Source organism: Salvelinus alpinus, chromosome 16 (genome assembly GCF_045679555.1).
Source record: "Salvelinus alpinus chromosome 16, SLU_Salpinus.1, whole genome shotgun sequence".
Taxonomy (NCBI): Eukaryota; Metazoa; Chordata; class Actinopteri; order Salmoniformes; family Salmonidae; genus Salvelinus; species Salvelinus alpinus.
The window spans coordinates 35,641,416-35,663,373 of NC_092101.1; the positions used below are offsets into that span (position 1 = coordinate 35,641,416).

The following is a 21,958-nucleotide window of genomic DNA, read 5'->3' on the forward strand; positions in this document are numbered from 1 at the left end:
AGTTTTTGCTCTGACATGCACTGTCAACTGTGGGACATTATATAGACAGGTTGTGTGCCTTTCCAAATCATGTCCAATCAATTGAATTTACCACAGGTGGACTCCAATCAAGTTGTAGAAACATCTCAAGGACGATCAATGGAAACAGGATACACCGGAGCTCAAATTTCCAGTCTCATAGCAAAGGGTCTAAATACTTACGTAAATAAGTTATTTCTGTTTATAAGATTTAATACATTTGCAAAAATTTCTAAAAACCTGTTTTCACTTTGTCACTATGGGGCATTGTGTAAATTGATGAGGATTTGTTTTAACTTAATCAATTTTAGAATAAGGCTGTAACGTAACAAAATGTGGAAAAAGGGAAGGGGTCTGAATACTTTCCGAATGCACTGTATATGATCACACTGGTAATATATAATTTGTTGTAATAAAAAAATAAACAGTCAGGTACTTAATTGTTACCTAGAAATGATTTGATTTTGAGATTTGATTTATCATTATCATAGTGTTTATTGTAGTATGTTGAAGCAGAGAAGGATACAGGCGAGGTAGTGGTTGAGGAACTCATGGTCAGAGGCAGGCATTGACTGGAGGAAGCTCTCCCTGTACGCCTCAAACCAGGGAGTCGTGGCTGGAGAGAAGACAACAACAAAATGAGAGCAAGAACATCACTCTAACCTAACCTCACCTCCATGGAATACAACCCTGAGAGAGTGGAGCTGCACAGAGACCACCTGAAGCCTACACCCAGGGGCGCTGCTGAGAGAGGTCTATGCACACCCAGCTCAACCAGACAAGAGAGGCTGGGAATTGACATACACACACTGATTGTGTAGCTGCAACAAATGATACTCAGGGAGAGAAATAAATGAATGATTAGCCAGATGAAAGAGAAGGATTTTACCAGCACTCAATTCTTCTTTTATCCTAAACCCCATTGAGATGCAGAGAGCATCTTGCTGCTTATTGCAGACTATATTTGTCATCAAGAGATACACCCAGTATTGTCAGAAGAACAACCAGCTTCAGGCAGTAATGTTGACAGGAAAATGAGGATCAAAGCAAGTGTAGACACCTATGTAACGTAACACCTGGATGAGAGTGAGGAAATAGTACCGGAGTCAGTATGCAGACAACACTATCAGAACTTGTCCAATAAGAAGCTCTCGTGATCTTTAAAAGCTGTGCCCTAATGAATACATCCTGGTAATTCCACCATCTCTGGTTCTCTCGCTCTTCACAACACAAACACAGCAGACTGTGTGTTTGGACTAGATCAACTGATAAGTGAACTGTACAGAGCTGCCGGTGTCTCGCTCTATGCATGGAAGCCAAAACCGACAGACCCACGTATATTTTTGGACAGAGGACAGCTCTTCTCGTCAGCTCTACAAAAATATAGGCCTAAATAAATAGTACAGCAAGAAGCAACAATCAAATCCATATTCAGATTGAATCTAAGATTCAATGGTCTCTTTTGATGGAGAAACTTTAAACCAAGACTGCCAGTAAAACAATAATAAATTTGGTTATATAGCAGTACATTTACTATAGTAGAACACAGGCACAACAGCACAATGAGGAAGATTAACCTATAAACCCCTGGGCACGGCTCCAGTCCATTCTCCAAAAAGATTACGCAGCAAGACATTTACATGAATCATTGTATGGCAGATAAATCATGAGAAAGGGAATCTAAAGCCACCAGAGGTCAGTCTAGTGTTGCACGGTATATACCGAAACTTCAGTACTTTTTCGATACTAGAACATGAAAAACGGTTTGGTACCAGAATTTGTGTTACTTTAGGTACATCTGTCAAATGTGTCTCACGTCATATGCCAATTGAGAGGATTGAGTCTGTCTTGTAATTTGTCTGACTCTTTTCAAGGGGGCAGTAGCTAGCCAGGCTGCGCTTATGCATACCGTGCAAGCAACTTTTGAAAAGCAAGCGAGAGATCATAGATCAACATTCTAAAACGACAAAAAAATAATAATAATAATAATTGTTTAGCTTTATTTAACTAGGCAAGTCAGTTAAGAACAAATTCTTATTTTCAATGACGGCCTAGGAACAGTGGGTTAGCTGCCTTGTTCAGGGGCAGAACGACAGATTTTTACCTTATCAGCTCTGGGATTTGATCTTGCAACCTTTCAGTTACAAGTCGAAACGCTCTAACCACTAGGCTACCTGCCTATATTCAGCATGACATTCATGTGAGAATTATAATATGATTACACAAGCCAAAAATCATGTGAAATGCACTCATAACTTGACAGCAATATATTTAGACTACTTTGCGTTAGACTGGGCTTGCTAGCAGTAGCCACTAGCCAGCCAGCAGCCCTGGGCGGAGTATTGCACCCTGGGAAGTGAAATGTACTATGTTGTGCAAATTCCATTGTATTTCTATTGCGTGTAGACTATTACAATATAGAATCTTCAGAAAGTAGCTTCAAAGTGTTTGTTGTTTTGTAACTATTAATTTAATACATCAAAATATTTAGCTGTAATGAATCCTAGGTCTAAAGAATGTCATTTGACCCAATATTATGTCCATAGATGAGAAAATTAACCCTGATATGTATCAAATTATATTTCAAAAGTTTTTGTAAAATCATTTTGTATGCTCTGAGTCTCATACATGGTTTTGCATAATTACATTTTTTGATATTCTTGCCATTCCACTGCTGGCTTGCTTCTGAAGCTAAGCAGGGTTGGTCCTGGTCAGTCCCTGGATTGGAGACCAGATGCTGCTGGAAGTGGTGTTGGAAGGCCCGTAGGAGGCACTCTTTCCTCTGGTCTAAAAAATATCCCAATGCCCTAGGGCAGTGATTGGGGACACTGCCCTGTGTAGGGTGCCGTCTTTCGTATGGGATGTTAAACGGGAATCCTGACTCTCTGTGGTCATTAAAGATCCCATGGAACTTATTGTAAGAGTAGGGGTGTTAACCCCGGTGTCCTGGCTAAATTCCCAATCTGGCCCTCAAACCATCATGGTCACCTAATAATCCCCAGTTTACAATTGGCTCATTCATCCCCCTCCTCTCCCCTGTAACTATTCCCCAGGTCGTTGCTGTAAATGAGAATGTGTTCTCAACTTACCTGGTAAAATAACAGATAAATAAAATTAAAATTTGTCCCAATTTTTTTTTACTGAATATAGAATATATTCTATTTATTCTACTAGTTATCAACATATTGTTCAATGTTTAAAAAAATTAAGCCCAGTGGTTATTCTGTGACTTTAGCTAATATGTTTTCTTTTTTTGTTGCTATGGTATCATTCCAGTATCGTTTTGGTAATGAGTATTATGATACTAAACTAGATATCGAAGTATAAAATATAAAATTAAAATAAATCTGCATATCGTGACAACACTAGGTCCGTTTTTTTTAAATGTAGCAACAAAGGCCTAAATAAACATTAATTTGACAAGTCAAAACAAGCATAACTCACACTTAATTGTTAGTGTCCACTGTCCTGCACAATTCATTTAGTACCATATGTGTACTAAGGCAAATTAGCCAAACCTGGAATTAGTCATTGAATGATTGGTTGTTACTTTTAATAGCGTAGTTTGTACCTTGTTTACAAACAAGCAAACCATGTGTCACCCATAATCATTTCCTATCCCTTACTTTTCAGAGAGGACCATAGGTTAAAGCTGATTGAGAGAGAACAGAAGGACACAGGAGTTATATGCTACTAATGCTCATACATCAGTTTAAAATAATATTTGAAACCATTTCAAATACATTAGCTGTGCTTGATTGAGCTTGCCTGGCACAATGGAACCAATATACCAACCAAGGATAGGCCAGTTTCAATTATAAAAATGGAGGATGTTAGGAGAGAAGGACAGTCTGCTACAGTTATGCTATGGAAAGAAAGAAGAACGGAGAGAGGGGGAGAGGTAGGGCCACCCCCTACATAGATATTGTGAGGTTGTCGGGTGAGGCCAGGTGAGATGAGTACAGGTACCTGTATAATGCTTGGAGGTGCTGAGTTCCGTTAGTGTGTCCCTCCAGTCACTGTACCAGGGGACGCTAGCTTTAACAGAGCGATCTGATGAGGGGAGAGAGTCATGGACTAGCGTTAGCAACATCCCATTAACTGTACAGGATCTCCCACTGATGTTTACCACTCATAGCTCATCCACAGTACCAATATCATAGATAGTATACATCACATTGTAGATACCACATTGTAGCTAGTTGACCACTGTAGGGAAAACCAGGGAAGAGCAGCAGTATATGAGACTGTGCTGCTGGAGAGGGTCATTCTCACAACCATGGCTTCCACTTTGACCTACAAATGTGACCTATAGATAGCTTGGAAAAAAGGTTAGCCCAAATCATAAGCTTAGCTTCCAGTTTAGATTCAAACAAAACAGTGAAGACATAACATACCATTTCTATGCTCCATTCATAGGTCAAAGGGAGAAATAGGAGAGCCATAGTTGGGTTGACTTAACTGTAGGTTAGGGTTAGAGGAGGCTGTTTGATCCAAGCAAGGTCCACTAACAGTATGGGAGAAATAGAGTGGATTGGAGAGGTTTGTGGATGTGGACCAGCAGGGGGAAACACACGCTTTGATAGAGTCACCACAAAGTTGCTGCACTGCTACCCAAAGGTCATTCCTTGTGAAAATGTAACAGTAATCTCCATTAACTTTCCTGAAATTTCTCTAGGCTGTATTCATATAATGAACCACGTTTTCATCCAACATTATTGTGAGCAAAGTACATGCTGGATTAAAAAAATGTTTTAAAAACATTACGACAGGCCTGATGGAAACAGCAAATGTTGCTGTTAAACTTTCCAAATGTCCACAAAACAAAATACGCTATACAAGGTGGGATCTTTTCTTGTTGGTAAAATGAATTATGCAAGAAATGGAGTTGTTAACTCTTACGCGCAAATATTGAATATAACAACCATCATATCGAAGTAAATTTGGAGTGATGCGATGACATGTGTGGCTCTCCAACTACGACTCAGGAAAGCATGCAGTTTATTAGGCTACAGATGAAATAAGTGATGAACTTCACAGGGTGGTGAATGTGAAAAGTAATGAGCTTGATGCTCCTTTCTAATAAATATCTAGGGTCTTATTCTGGTGATATGATGATCAATGCTTGGCTGCCACTTGACAATTAAAAATGATTTAACTCCTTTGTCCATAGTATCATCATGTAGGCTATACCCGCACTGTATCTGACAGCTGTTGGCTTGAGCACACGTGCCAATACCAGAGTTGGCATATTTGTGTTAAAACCATCAGTAGATTTGAAAATGAGATGGAAACCCATTTAACCTGTGGTTTTTTTCTCGATACATGGGAATTGAACTACAAAAGTTGTTTTTATGTGCACTGTCACCTCACACAGCCTTTTATCTGCAACAAGTCAATTTGCTGGAAACACATATCTGGTGGGAAAATGTGCATATTGTTTTTATGCAGATGGGTGAATATCTGCATGAAAATCTGTCGCCAATTGGATGGAAACCTAGCTATATACACTGAAAAATAATATGTCCTGCAAAAAGCATTTCTCTGAGCTAAATTTCAGGTAACAAAAAGTGTTTAGGGATATTTCTGTTCCACTGTCAAACGGCTTGACCTGTAACGTTGTAGGTTAGAGGACAGAGGTTGAAGTAGGCTCTTACCCAAGGGTCGTCCAGGTCAAGAGAAGAGAAAATAAAACGAGAGAAGTTCATAAATTACAAAATGAACATGGAAATCACTCCCATATTGCAATATGTTTGCTGTTATTGTCTGTCTGGAAAACAATTTATTTTAAAATAAATCCCTACAGTCATGCCTCTCTCCCGAGTGTCTGCTGCCACCTGCAGGACAGTCTATGAAACTACAGGACAAGTGTCACATTCATCATCAATAAACACTACATTCCTACAACTCATTAAACACTCCATCCTTTACCCATGTCACACTCATCCCCTTCTTTCTCTGTCCAAATTACTCACCACTATTATTAAGGTCATAGTCTCCGGCGGTGATGACATTGGCCACACCCCCCTCTGCTGGTTGGCATGCCGACACCACCTCACTGAGCAGCCGTCGCTGGGCGGGGCTATGGACTCCGGCGGTGGGGACAGACGGGCGTGTCACCACATTGTTGATGCTGATGCGAAGGTTCTTCACCACCTGCACCTGATTGTTAGGGTCCCTCATGTGACCTATTGAGAGACCCGTATGGGAAAAGATTAGGCTACGTACGCACAATCACACATCATATGTCTTTGAGCTGGACATGAGAAAATATAGGTTATTCATATGTCACCAATAAACCACATGAGAGCATTGATTGAAGTGTGCATCTCCTTTTTCCTTTCAGATACACAGACAGTCAAATTAAGAAAATCATTCGAGATTTTAACAAAAGAGGGGGATGATGCTAAACGTGTGAAGAGACGTGGATGTGAGACTAAATGAAGGTGATATAAAACACCCAACTACTTATGACTACTGCATGAAGGATCCACAGAAACAGCGCCCATACAACTTCATGCAGTAAGAACATTATCATGAGGCAGCATGTTTGGACAGCCGGACATCAAAGCATACACTCACATTCAAGTGGTCATGTAGCCTAACTTTTATGGCACTTCTCCATAGCGAAGAGAAGCGTTTTGTGTCCTCCTCTAAGTCTGTCTGGCCTGTCAACAATTTGGAAACATTCCTACAGAAATTAGATTACATTTGACTGAAAAGCAGGCACACACATACACACCACTGAAAAGCAAAATCTCTGTAAGCAATTTTTGTGAGAATGCCACAACCTGTTTGCGGGAGTTTTTTATTTTATTTATTTAACCTTTATTTAACCAGGTAGGCAAATTGAGAACACGTTCTCATTTACAATTGCGACCTGGCCAAGATAAAGCAAAGCAGTTCGACACATACAACAACACATAGTTACACATGGAGTAAAACAAACATATAGTCAATAATACAGTGAAAAAAAAAATAAGTCTATATACAATGTGAGCAAGTGAGGTGAGATAAGGGAGGTGAAGGCAAACAAATATATGTATAAATAAATAAAAATATAAAAGGCCATGGAGGCGAAGTGAGTACAACACAGCAAGTAAAAATAAAAAATAAAAAAAACACTGGAATGGTTGGTTTGCAGTGGAAGAAAGTGCAAAGTAGAGACAGAAATAATGGGGTGCAAAGGAGCAAAATAAATTAATAAATAAATACAGTAGGCAAAGAGGTAGTTGTTTGGGCTAAATTGTAGATGGGTTATGTACAGGTGCAGTAATCTATGAGCTGCTCTGATAGCTGGTGCTTAAAGCTAGTGAGGGAGATAGGTGTTTCCAGTTTCAGAGATTTTTGTAGTTCGTTCCAGTCATTGGCAGCAGAGAACTGGAAGGAGAGGCGTCCAAAGGAAGAATTGGTTTTGGGGGTGAATAGAGAGATATACCTGCTGGAGCGCGTGCTACAGGTAGGTGCTGCTATGGTGACCAGCGAGCTGAGATAAGGGGGGACTTTACCTAGCAGGGTCTTGTAGATGACCTGGAACCAGTGGGTTTGGCGACGAGTATGAAGCGAGGGCCAGCCAACGAGAGTGTACAGGTCGCAGTGGTGGGTAGTATATGGGGCTTTGGTGACAAAACGGATGGCACTGTGATAGACTGCATCCAATTTATTGAGTAGGGTTTTGGAGGCTATTTTGTAAATGACATCACCGAAGTCGAGGATTGGTAGGATGGTCAGTTTTACAAGGGTATGTTTGGCAGCATGAGTAAAGGATGCTTTGTTGCGGAATAGGAAGCCAATTCTAGATTTGACTTTGGATTGGAGATGTTTGATGTGAGTCTGGAAGGAGAGTTTACAGTCTAACCAGACACCTAGGTATTTGTAGGTGTCCACATATTCTAAGTCAGAGCCGTCCAAAGTAGTGATGTTGGACAGGCGGGCAGGAGCAGGCAGCGATCGGTTGAAGAGCATGCATTTGGTTTTACTTGTATTTAAGAGCAGTTGGAGGCCACGGAAGGAGAGTTGTATGGCATTGAAGCTCGCCTGGAGGGTTGTTAACACAGTGTCAAAAGAAGGGCCAGAAGTATACAGAATAGTGTCGTCTGCGTAGAGGTGGATCAGAGAATCACCAGCAGCAAGAGCGACATCATTGATGTAAACAGAGAAGAGAGTCGGTCCAAGAATTGAACCCTGTGGCACCCCCATAGAGACTGCCAGAGGCCCGCACAACAGACCCTCCGATTTGACACACTGAACTCGATCAGAGAAGTAGTTGGTGAACCAGGCGAGGCAATCATTAGAGAAACCAAGGCTGTCGAGTCTGCCAATGAGGATGTGGTGATTGACAGAGTCAAAGGCCTTGGCCAGGTCAATGAATACGGCTGCACAGTATTGTTTCCTATCGATGGCGGTTACGATATCGTTTATGACCTTGAGCGTGGCTGAGGTGCACCCATGACCAGCTCTGAAACCAGATTGCATTGCGGAGAAGGTGTGGTGGGATTCGAAATGGTCGGTAATCTGTTTGTTGACTTGGCTTTCGAAGACCTTAGAAAGGCAGGGTAGGATAGATATAGGTCTGTAGCAGTTAGGGTCAAGGGTGTCCCCCCCCTTTGAAGAGGGGGATAACCGCAGCTGCTTTCCAATCTTTGGGGATCTCAGACGACACGAAAGAGAGGTTGAAGAGGCTAGTAATAGGGGTGGCAACAATTTCAGCAGATAGTTTTAGAAAGAAAGGGTCCAGATTATCTAGCCCGGCTGATTTGTAAGGGTCCAGATTTTGCAGCTCATTTAGAACATCAGCTGACTGTATTTGGGAGAAAGAGAAATGGGGAAGGCTTGGGCGAGTAGCAGAGGGGAGGGCAGTGCTGTTGTCCGGGGTAGGGGTAGCCAGGTGGAAAGCATGGCCAGCCGTAGAAAAATGCTTATTGAAATTCTCAATTATAGTGGATTTGTCGGTGGTGACAGTGTTTCCTATCTTCAGAGCGGTTGGAAGCTGGGAGGAGGTGTTCTTATTCTCCATGGACTTTACGGTGTCCCAGAACTTTTTTGAATTTGTGTTGCAGGAAGCAAATTTCTGCTTGAAAAAGCTAGCCTTGGCTGTTCTAACTGCCTGTGTATATTGGTTTCTGGCTTCCCTGAAAAGTTGCATATCACGGGGGCTGTTCGATGCTAATGCAGAACGCCATAGGATGTTTTTCTGTTGGTTAAGGGCAGTCAGGTCAGGAGAGAACCAAGGGCTATATCTGTTCCTGGTTCTAAATTTCTTGAATGGGGCATGCTTATTCAAGATGGTGAGGAAGGCATTTTTAAAAAATGACCAGGCATCCTCTACTGACGGGATGAGATCAATATCCTTCCAGGATACCCCGGCCAGGTCGATTAGAAAGGCCTGCTCGCTGAAGTGTTTCAGGGAGCGTTTGACAGTGATGAGTGGAGGTCGTTTGACCGCTGACCCATTACGGATGCAGGCAATGAGGCAGTGATCGCTGAGATCTTGGTTGAAAACAGCAGAGGTGTATTTGGAGGGCAAGTTTGTTAGGATGATATCTATGAGGGTACCCGTGTTTACGGAATTGGGGTGGTACCTGGTAGGTTCATTGATAATTTGTGTGAGATTGAGGGCATCAAGCTTAGATTGTAGGGTGGCTGGGGTGTTGAGCATGTTCAAATTTAGGTCGCCTAGCAGCACGAGCTCTGAAGATAGATGGGGGGCAATCAGTTCACATATAGTGTCCAGAGCACAGCTGGGGGCAGAGGGTGGTCTATAGCAGGCGGCAACGGTGAGAGACTTGTTTTTAGAGAGGTGGATTTTTAAAAGTAGAAGTTCAAATTGTTTGGGAACAGACCTGGATAGTATAACAGAACTCTGCAGGCAGTCTTTGCAGTAGATTGCAACACCGCCCCCTTTGGCCGTTCTATCTTGTCTGAAAATCTTGTAATTGGGGATGAAAATGTCTGAATTTTTGGTGGTCTTTCTAAGCCAGGATTCAGACACGGCTAAAACATCCGGGTTGGCAGAGTGTGCTAAAGCAGTGAACAAAACAAACTTAGGGAGGAGGCTTCTAATGTTAACATGCATGAAGCCAAGGCTATTACGGTTACAGAAGTCATCAAAAGAGAGCGCCTGGGGAATAGGAGTGGAGCCAGGTACTGCAGGGCCTGGATTCACCTCTACATCACCAGAGGAACAGAGGAGGAGTAGGATAAGGGTACGGCTAAAAGCTATGAGAATTGGTCGCCTAGAGCTACTAGAGCAGAGAGTAAAAGGAGGTTTCTGGGGGCGATAAAATAGTTTAAAGGAATAATGTACAGACAAAGGTATGGTAGGATGTGAATACAGTGGAGGTAAACCTAGGTATTGAGTGATGATGAGAGAGATATTGTCTCTAGAAACATCATTGAAACCAGGTGATGTCATCGCATATGTGGGTGGTGGAACTGAGAGGTTGGATATGGTATAGAGAGCAGGGCTAGAATCTCTACAGTGAAATAAGCCAATAAACACTAACCAGAACAGCAATGGACAAGGCATATTTACATTAAGGAGAGGCATGCTAATCGAGTGATCAATAAGGGTCCAGTGAGTAGAGGTTGGTTGGGGTCGTGGCGATCCAGACAGCTGGCCGGGTATATGGCTATCGGTAGCAGCATAGGATGGAGGTCTGTTTGTAGATACCTCGTGCGTTTCCGTCGGTAGGTTAGTGGGGTTCCGTGTAGTGGGGTTCCGTGTGGTAGAGGGGATCAATCCAAATTGGCAAAATAGATATAGTGACCCAAGGAAAAAATAAAATAAATAAATAATAATAATAATAGTTGTCCAATATACTTGTTCAAATAGCAGCCGATAAGACAGCTAACGATTAGCGGGCCTCAGATGAGCGTTCAGGTAACGTCGGGACGGAGGTGCCAGTTGGATAAATCCCTCGGGCAGATAACGTCGGCAGTCAGTCGCGGCAGTCAGTCGTGAAGGCCCGGTGGGGTTCCGTATCTGCAGCAGCAACAAAAGAAACGGGTCCGGATGGTGATGGAACTCCTCAGCTGGCTAGCTCCAGAATGATTAGAGTTTGCTCCGGGGTCGACGTAAGCCAATAGTCACACGGTTTGCAGCTAGCTAGCTGCGAAATCAAGGTGCAAGTGTCCAGAGCCTGCGGCTGGAATCCGGGGAAACTGAGAGAAAAAGAGTCCCGGAATGCTCCGGTCCGAGTCGCGTTGCACAAAAGTGCCGGTAGATTATCGAGCTAAAGGAATAGCTGATGACCACTAAACGTGGGCAGCTGAAACACCAACGCTAGCCAGCAAACCGGCTAATTTCGGGGCAGCTACAGATTAGCTTCTGGCTAGCTATCGGAGTAGCTTCTGGTTAGCTTTCAGGCTAGCTTCTGAATTAGCCCCTGGCTAGCTTCCACGGTGGATTTTCAGATTGAGGTAAATAATACTTTTTGTAATTGGTGAAGCGGGTTGCAGGAAAGCTTTTGCAGGAAAGCTTTTGTAGTTGAGTTCTTGGATAATAAAATAGATAAAAGATATGCGAAGAAAGGTGTAAATATATATATATACAGGACACGAACAATACGGAACAGAAAAAGACGTCTGAACTGCTAAGCCACCTTGGACGAAAACAGTAACATCTCCAATCATCTCCAACATCTCCATCTCCAATTCGTGGAATTTCCCCCAGAATACACACATCAACACCAGCTACTAAATTGTTAGTAAGTCTGTTGCTCTACAGGCAGCTGTGACAACCGTGCTGTAATGTAGGGCTGACTGACCTTCTGGATAGACAGGTGCAGGAGGACAATAGGAAACCCCTAATCCAACTCCTCTTGAGCAGAATATGTAAGCTATGCATTCCACAAAACTAATGTACATGAGGGTTATTTTTATTTATTTATTATTTAACCTATGGGCAGTGCCTTAGACCACTGCGCCACTCGGGAGGCCCGAAAGGGGTAATTATAAGACAACCTGGGTTATTACAGCTCAGTGACTATAATGGATGTGATTTTATCATAGCCTGATGATTAAAACCCAGTCTTGTTTATTCCAAAAGACGACAGTTTTCCAATTTCACACGAGCCATAGCAAAAAGAAACACGGTAGCTATGGATGTGGTTGCTAGGCCTTTGTAGCAAGACTATATGGTAGCTATGGATATCAGTTGGAAACTACATAGCTAACTAGCTAGCTAGATTGCAAAAAGAGTAAGGTAGCCAGGACATTTCATTGTCAGACCATGAGTAACCTGGCATTTGGTAAACTAGCACTAAGCCAAATTACTAATACAAGGACAGTTAAAGTCGGAAGTTTACATACACCTTAGCCAAATACATTTGAACTCAGTTTCACAATTCCTGACATTTAATCCAAGTAAAATTGCCATGTATTAGGTCAGTTAGGATCACCACTTTATTGTAAGAATGTGAAATGTCAGAATAATAGTAGAGAATTATTTATTTATTTCATCACATTCCCAGTGGGTCAGAAGTTTACATACACTCAATTAGTATTTGGTAGCATTGCCTTTAAATTGTTTAACTTGGGTCAAAACGCTTTGAGTAGCCTTCCACACGCTTCCCACAATAAGTTGGGTGAATTTTGGCCCATTCCTCCTGACAGGGCCGGTGTAACCGAGTCAGGTTTGTAGGCCTCCTTGCTCGCACACGCTTTTTCCAGTTCTGCCCACACATTTTCTATAGGATTGAGGTCAGGGCTTTGTGGTGGCCACTCCAATAGCTTGACTTTGTTGTCCTTAACTTCTCTAGGATAGGGGGCAGCATTTTCACATTTGGATGAAAAGCATACCCAAATTCAACTGCCAGCTACTCATCCCCAGAAGATAAGATATGCATATTAGTAGATTTGGATAGAAAACACTCTGAAGTTTCTAAAACTGTTTTAATCATGTCTGAGTATAACAGAACTTATTTAGCAGGCGAAACCCCGAGGGCAAACCATTCAGATTTTTATTTTTATTTTTTTAGGTCACTCTTTTCAAGGGATTTTCATTGGGAATACCGATTTCTAATTGACCTTCTTGCAGATCCTACCGCTTCCACTGGATGTCAACAGTCTTTAGAAATTGGTTGAGGGTTTTTCCTTTGTGTAATGAAGAAGTTAGGCCATCTTCAACGAGGGTCACTTGTTGTGTACTGTTTGTTAGAGGCGCGTGACCAGAAAGCTAGCTACAGTTTGTTTTAATCCTGTATTGAACACAGATCATCCCTTCTTCAATTTTATCAATTATTTACGTTAAAAAATACCTAAAGTTGTATTACAAAAGTAGTTTGAAATGTTTTGGCAAAGTTTACAGGTCACTTTTGAGATATTTTGTAGTCACGTTTCACAAGTTGGAACCGGTGTTTTTAATGGATCAAACGCGCCAAATAAATGGACATTTTGGATATATATCGACGGAATTAATCTAACAAAAAGACCATTTGTGATGTTTATGGGACATATTGGAGTGCCAAAAACAGAAGCTCGTCAAAGGTAAGGCATGAATTATATTTTTATTTCTGCGTTTTGTGTCGCGCCTGCAGGGTTGAAATATGCTTCTCTCTCTTTGTTTACTATGGTGCTAACTCAGGTAATAGCATCGTTTGCTTTTGCCGAAAAGCCTATTTGAATTCTGACATGTTGGCTGGATTCACAACCAGTGTAGCTTTAATTTGGTATTTTTCATGTGTGATTTAATGAAAGTTTGATTTTTATAGTAATTTATTTGAATTTGGCGCTCTGCATTTTTACTGGCTTTGGCCCCACATATCCCAGAGAAGTTAAGCCATTTTGCCACAACTTTGGAAGTATGCTTGGGGTCATTGTCCATTTGGAAGACCCATTTGCAACCAAGCTTAAACTTCCTGACTGATGTCTTGAGATGTTGCTTCAATATATCCACATAATTTCCCTCCCTCATGATGCCATATATTTTGTGAAGTGCACCAGTCTCTCCTGCAGCAAAGCACCCCCACAACATGATGCTGCCACCCCCGTGCTTCACGGTTGGGATGGTGCTCGTCGGCTTGCAAGCCTCCCCTTTTTTCCTCCAAACATAACGATGGTCTTTATGGCCAAACAGTTCTATATTTGTTTCATCAGACCAGAGGACATTGCTCCAATAAGTACAATCTTTGTACCCATGTGCAGTTGCAAACCGTAGTCTGGCTTTTTTATGGCGGTTTTGGAGCAGTGGCTTCTTCCTTGCTGAGCGGCCTTTCAAGTTATGTCGATATAGGACTCGTTTTACTGTGGATATACTGTTTTGTACCCGTTTCCTACAGCATCTTCACAAGTTCCTTTGCTGTTGTTCTGGGATTGATTTGCACTTTTTGCACCAAAGTACGTTCATCTCTAGGAGACAAAACCTCCTTGAGCAGGATGACGGCTGCCTGGTCCCATGGTGTTTATACTTGCGTACTATTGTTTGTACAGATGAACGTGGTACCTTCAGGCGTTTTAAAATTGCTCCCAAGGATGAACCAGACTTGGAGGTCTACAATTTCCTTTGAGGTCTTGGCTGATTTCTTTTGATTTTCCCATGATGTCAAGCAAAGAAGCACTGAGGTTGAAGGTAGGCCTTGAAATACATCCACAGGTACACCTCCAAATGACTCAAATGATGTCAATTAGCCTATCAGAAGCTTCTAAAGCCATGACATCATTTTCTGGAATTGTCCAAGCTGTTTAAAGGCACAGTCAATTTAGTGTATGTAAACTTCTGACCCACTGGAATTGTGATACAGTGAATTATCAGTGAAAAACTGAATGTAAACAATTATTGGAAAAATGACTTGTCATGCACAAAGTAGTTGTCCTAACCTACTTACCAAAACTATAGTTTGTTAACAAGAAATGTGTGGTGGTTGAAAAATGAGTTTTAATGACTCCAACCTAAGTGTATGTAAACTTCCGACTTCAACTGTAGCTGCTTAATCCAAGTTCAACTGAATGGCCATCTCTGTCTCAGACTCCATCTTCCTCCTGTTAGCCAGCTTTTTAGCGTACGGTATGTCAAATATGGTCGGGCGTTGTTCAGTCAGTGACACTGTCCAACAAGGTGACTGGCTGTTAGCTGGCTAAGCACCTTTGAAATTGGTTAAGATAGAAAGCAGACTTTCTACTTTCAAGTTGCAGCTAAACAACTTAGTATGACAGGCGAAGTTTAACTCCCACGTCCCTGCCAGTCCCACTTAACGTTAGTCTAGGTGGGCCCCTTCCCAGCCCTTTGACACCAGGAAGCCTTCTTTGCTAACGGCATTAGCTGCAAAGACACCCAAAACGGTTGCAGACGTACGACAATAGCGGACATATCGTGTCCTATCGGGTGACACATTGAAGAAACAAGACAAAGGCCTCTGTTTCAGCACCACATATGTTACTGGTTAGCCATTCCTGTCACTTGACTGCCAAAGTGACGGCAGTAGCTGTGGAGTGTAGCTAGCTAGGTAGTTTAGCTAACGTTAGCGAGCTTAGCTGGCTAGGATAACATGCTACGTTAATGATAAGTAGCTAGCTGTGGACATAAAACACACAAAAATGTCGCAATAGCTTCATTTTAGATTCCCCTTGTGTAATGTGGAAGTTCTAGCATGAAAACTTCAAGTTGTTGTGTATAAAAGCCCTTACCTTCGGAGGTTAGCCGGCAGAAAGGTCTTAACAGCTCCGAGAAATTAAGGTTGTTTTTACGAGTCACTTTTTCCGCATCTTCGCTGCACAGGACAGCCACCATCGGAACAAACGAGTCCTGGATGAACTCCTGCACAGACTGTACGCACTGAGACATTGCGGTCTGCTTGAGAGGCCCAGACTACGAAATGGTATTTCTCTCTGGATTTAGATAGTGAAAAGCTATCCGCTTCTGAGTTAAAAACAACAGTGCAAGGCAGCCATGTTGAATTCTACAGTTGCCTGATTCGCTTCGGTCGTCACTAGTTACCACAGCCACAAAGTTATAAACTCCGCCTATTTTTTAAATGTCTCTTCGTTATTTAACCACACTACTGACATTATGCGTAACTCTAACCTGAAATTAAGACAAAAAGCAAATTTTTTAAAATGCATTTTTACGATATAGCCAAAGGTGACTTTGTGGCTATGCTATTTAGTGGAAACCATTCGCTTCTGAGAAATGTGCAATTGCAGCCCGCAATTCCTGCATCTGCAGGAACCACTTTATACTTATATTGGTAAATGTTTAAACTACAATAGCCGATAGATAGGGGCGCAGCAGTACAGTAGGTACCAGTTGGATGCCAACCGCCGACAAACCCCACAAAAAAAGAAGCGAGGGCTACAACAGTAGACAGTGTCCTTCACCCAGTTTGTCGGGTACTGTTTTAATGGGAGTGATTCTGATTCATGCCTATGGGGACTGATTCATGTCAAAATTAAGCTTAGTGAGGCTACTGATACCTTTCACCAAGTCACCTAACATCTCCCTAGCCCATAAGATACCGCCATGAATTAACGGGGACTAGTTTTTTAGAAGGCATCAAACTGCTGACACGTTCATGTCACATGACACGCACACCAGTGGAGGCTGCTGAGGGGAGGATGACTCATAATAATGGCTGTAATGGAGCAAATGGAATTTCATCAAACACATGGAAACCACGCGTTTGATGTATTTGATACCATTCCACTTATTGCACTACAGCCATCCTCCCCAATTTTATTTATTTATTTTATTTCACCTTTATTTAACCAGGTAGGCCAGTTGAGAACAAGTTCTTATTTACAACTGCAACCAGGCCAAGATAAAGCAAATGAGTGCGACAAAAACAACAACACAGAGTTACACATGGGATAATCAAACGTACAGTCAACACAATAGAAAAATCCATGTACAGTGTGTGCAAATTTAGTAAGATTAGGGAGTTAAGGCAAGAAATAGGCCATAGTGGTGAAATAATTACAATTTAGCATTAACACTGGAGTGATAAATGTGCAGATGATAATGTGCAAGTAAAGATACTGGGGCGCAAAAGAGCAACAAAAAAAAAGAATAACAATATGGGGATGAGGTAGTTGAGTGTGCTATTTATAGATGGGCTGTATACAGGTACAGTGATCGGTAAGCTGCTCTGACAGCTGATGCTTAAAGTTAGAGACGGAGATATAAGTCTCCAGCTTCAGTGATTTTTGCAATTCGTTCCAGTCATTGGCAGCAGAGAACTGGAAGAAAAGACGGCCAAAGGAAGTGTTGGCTTTGGGGATGACCAGTGAAATATACCTGCTGGAGCACGTGCTATGGGTGGGTGTTGCTATGGTGACCAGTGAGCTGAGATAAGGCGGGGCTTTACCTAGCAAAGACTTATAGATGACCTGGAGCCAGTGGGTTTGGCGACGAATATGTCGCAAAGGCCAGCCAAGGAGAGTATATAGGTTGCAGTAGTGGGTAGTATATGGGGCTTTGGTGACAAAACAGATGGCACTGTGATAGACTACATCCACTTTGCTGAGTAGAGTGATGGAGGCTATTTTGTAAATGACATTGCCGAAGTCAAGGATCGGTAGGATAGTCAGTTTTACGAGGGTATATTTGGCAGCATGAGTGAAGGAGGCTTTGTTGTGAAATAGGAAGCCGATTCTAAATTAAATTTTAGATTGGAGATGTTTATGTGAGTCTGGAATAAGAGTTTACAGTCTAACCAGACACCTAGATATTTGTAGTTGTCCACATATTCTAAGTCAGAGCCATCCAGAGGAGTGATGCTAAAACAAACTTATGGAGGAGGCTTCTGGTGTTAACAAGCATGAAACCAAGGATTGTACGATTACAGAAGTCAACAAATGAGAGCATCTGGGGAATAGGTGTAGTGCTGGGAGCTACAGGGCCTGGGTTAACCTCTACATCACCAGAGGAACAGAGGAGGAGTAGGATAAGGGTACGGCTAAAGGCTATAAGAACTGGTCATCTAGTGCGTTAGGAACAGAAAATAAAAGGAGCAGATTTCTGGGCGTGGTAGAATAGATTCAGGGTATAATGTACAGACAAGGGTATGGTAGGATGTGAGTACAGTGGAGGTAAACCTAGGCATTGAGTGACGATGAGAGCGGTTGTGTCTCTGGAGGCACCAGTTAAGCCAGGTGAGGTCTCCGCATGTGTGGGGGGTGAAACAAAAGAGCTATCTAAGGCATGTTGAGCGGGACTGGGGGCTCTACAGTGAAATAAAACAATAATAACTAGCCAAAACAGCAGTAGACAAGGCATATTGACATTAGGGAGAGGCATGTGTAGCCGAGTGATCATAAGGTAAAATGAGCAGCGATAGATTAGTCAGGGAGCTGTTCGGTAGTCGCTACTACGCTAGGCGAGCGGGAGACAAGGCGTTCAGAAAGCTAGCGGGCCGGGGATAGCAGATGGGTCTTCGGCGACATCGCAACGGAGAATCCTGTTAAAACCACATCGGACAATTACGTAGCAGACCACTCTTGATGGATCGGCGGGGCTCCGTGTCGGCCATAAAGAGTCCAGGCCAATTGGCAAAAGAGGTGTTGTAGCCCAAGAATTAGCTGGTATACCTCTTCGGCTAGTCGGGAGATGGGCCTAGCTCGAGGCTAGCTCAAGACTAACTGGTGCTTGCTTCGGAACAGAGGCGTTAGCCAGCAATAGCCACTCGGTTGCAGCTAGCTAGCTGTGATGATCCGGTGTAATGGTCCAGAGCTTGCGGCAGGAATCCAGTGATGTGGTAGAGAAAAGCAGTCCGATATGCTCTGGGTTGATATCACGCTGTGCAGACTAGCAGGTATTGACCGAGCTAACGCTGGCTGGTGTCCAAGCTAATGGTGAAGACTGCTAACAGTGGCTAACTGACTACTAGTTAGTAGCTAGTTAGCTGGCTAGCTTCTGATGGGGGTTCCAGTTATAAAGTATAAAAATAGCAGATCCGTACCACCTTGGGTGAAGCGGGTTGCAGGAAAGAATATTTAGTTCATAGATGGAAAGTGAGATTAAAATATATACGAAAAAAACGACTATTTACACGGGACAAGACAAGACAAACACACGTCTGATTGCTACACCATCTTGGGTCCTATCTCAAATGAGGTGCCACCAACCTCCTGTGACATACACGTCATGAAGACGTAGTGTCACATTGTGGACACGTGACACTGACATGTCAAGTGTCCGTTTGCGTGTACGTTTATTATGAAAGATCTCACCATGAATGCCTTAAAAACGTCTATATGACTTCTATGTGTACATCAGTGTTTTGTATGAGACCACAAAGCGAGACAGATTCAAGCCCAAGACCGGAGCAAATCGAGTCCGAGTCAAGACAAAGATCAGAGGGGGGCGAGACTGAGTCATGACCAAGACCGGGAAGGGGACAAGGGGTCTCCGGGAGGGGACAAGGGGTCCGATACCGAGACAAGAAAAATGTGAGTCCAATTCAAGACCATGATTATAATTTTGTCAAATCGCCAACATAAGAGTGAAAAATGTCCAGTATTTCTGTATTCATATTTCAGAAGACATATGGATTCTTTAGACATTCAGAATGGTGAAAAAATGTATGCTGAGGTCAAAGAGAGCCACTCCACAAATTATTACTTACCCAAACACAGTGGGGAACAATGAGGGCCTTCTACGCCTTCAAATCAAATTTTATTTGTCACATGCGCCGTATACAACAGGTATGGACCTTACCGTGAAATGCTTACTTACAAGCCCTTAACCAACAATGCAATTCAAGAAATGGAGTTAATCAAATATTTCCTAAATAAACTAAAGGAAAAAAATCTAATCAATCACAAGTTAGCACAAGACATTTACATAACAACAATGAGGCTATATTTACATTTACATTTAAGTCATTTAGCAGACGCTCTTATCCAGAGCGACTTACAAATTATACAGGGGTTACCGGGTCTATATGCGGGGGTACAGGTTAATCAATCAATCAATCAAATTTATTTATAAAGCCCTTCTTACATCAGCTGATGTCACAAAGTGCTGTACAGAAACCCAGCCTAAAACCCCAAACAGTAAGCAATGCAGGTGTAGAAGCACGGTGGCTAGGAAAAACTCCCTAGAAAGGCCAGAACCTAGGAAGAAACCTAACCTTAATTGAGGTAATTTGTAAAGTGACTATGCATAGATAATAAACAGTGAGTAGCAGCAGTGTAAAAGCCATTTAATTAGTTTAGTTGTTCAGCAGTCTTATGGCTTGGGGGTAGATGCTGTTAAGGAGTCTTTTGGTCCTAGACTTGGCGCTCTGGTAACGCTTGCCGTGCGGTAATAGAGAGAACAGTCTATGACTTGGGTGACTGGAGTCTTTGACAATTTTTTGGGCCTTTCTCTGACACTGCCTAGTATATAGGTCCTGGATGTCAGGAAGCTTGGCCCTAGTGATGTACTGGGCCGTACGCACTACTCTTTGTAGCGCCTTCCGGTCAGATGCTGAGCAGTTGCCATACCAGGCGGTAATGCAACCAGTCAGGATGATCTCGATGGTGCAGCTGTAGAACGTTTTGAGGATCTGGGGACCCATGCCAAATCTTTTCAGTCTCCTGAGGGAAAAATATGTTGTCGTGCCCTCTTTACAACTGTCTTGGTGTGTTTGGACCGTGAAAGTTTGTTGGTGATGTATGACCAAGGAACTTGAAACTCTCGACCCACTCCACTTCAGTCCCGTCGATGATAATGAGGGCCTGTTTGGCTCTCCTTTTCCTATAGTCCACGATCAGCTCCTTTGTCTTGCTCACATTGAGAGAGAGAATGTTGTCCTGGCGTCTCTGACCTCTCCCTATAGGCTTCAGAGAAGGGCTAAGGATTAATAAAATAATTATTATTATTATATTATTCTTTTCAATGATGTACTGATTTAATCTCTTCAGTTTTTGTTTTCTTTCCATCGACCCTATACAGTGGTGTAGTGGTACCTGGAGAAGTGGGTATACTCTAATTTTGCCAAAGATATCCCAAAATTACCTGCCCAGCGAAAGAAAGGCACCCAGTTTGAAAAATCCTATGATTTCCTGAGTTTTTTAAATTAGTTTTCCAATATATTTTTCAGATTTTCACTCTCAAAATCAGAAAAATGTGATGTTCTAAGTCCACAACAATGCTTAAACCACACCAGGACACCATTTTGCAGGTCTGAGGAATATTTTTGTACTAATAATGTTTATGTTTTTGGTTTTGCTCAATCTGTTTGGGTGGGCCTGGCAGGACCCAATATTTTTGTACTAATAATGTACATGTTTTTGGTTTTGCTCAATCTGATTGGGTGTGCCTGGTAGGGCTCCCCAGTGGTTGGGCATGTGTCCACCCATTACCCACTATGCCCCTGAGGCAAACAGCATAGGTAATTATTAAACATAGTAGGTAATTATTAATTAAATATCAGTCATCACATTAATGAAAGTCACGTCACGTCACGACACTATATACTATTAGTTAATTTTAGTATACTGTAAACTAACGGTATAGTTTCAGTTGAGCGTACTAGAGCTTGCCTGTCTGCCGGAAGTTGATGCTGTTGCTATGCAACAAATGACTAGTTAAACATTTTACGATTTTGGGTGTGTTCGTAAATTCTATCTGGAGTGCCAGAGCGCGCTCTGGGCATTAATAAATCCAGAACATTGTCAAATTGTCCGTTTGTAAATTCAGAGCTTTTCGCTCTCGGAGCATTCAGGGCACACACTGGAGTAGGGTTGATCCGAGCGTTCAACAGCAGTCAAGCACTGAAGCTAACTGACTAATGTTGGCTAGATACTTCCAGACACAAGTGAGAGAACACCTCACTTTGACCATTTTACTCGGCTTAGCAGAGCTGGTTCAGTGACTGTAACTGTGCTGCTGGCAACAATTTAATTTGCATTTTTTTGCCAACGTTTACTGACACCGGCCATATTCAAAGGTTGTTGAGCGTTTGTTAATTCATGAGTTATTCTGCACGAGAGTGCTCTGATATCGGAGTAGATAGCCATT

General features: G+C 42.3%; 1 protein-coding gene across 1 annotated transcript in view; it reads right to left on the bottom strand.

The window, feature by feature from the left end:
- trappc8 (trafficking protein particle complex subunit 8) overlaps nucleotides 1-15,979 on the bottom strand; it is a 94,802-nt gene extending 78,823 nt beyond the window's left edge. The window contains exons 1-3 of the mRNA XM_071346042.1: nucleotides 15,643-15,979; nucleotides 5,994-6,206; nucleotides 545-634 (exon numbers count right to left, since the gene is read on the bottom strand). Of these exons, the coding sequence (XP_071202143.1) occupies nucleotides 545-634; nucleotides 5,994-6,206; nucleotides 15,643-15,799 (460 nt within the window). The 5' untranslated portion in view covers nucleotides 15,800-15,979. The remainder of the gene's footprint in view (nucleotides 1-544; nucleotides 635-5,993; nucleotides 6,207-15,642) is intronic.
- Nucleotides 15,980-21,958: the final 5,979 nt, after the last annotated feature.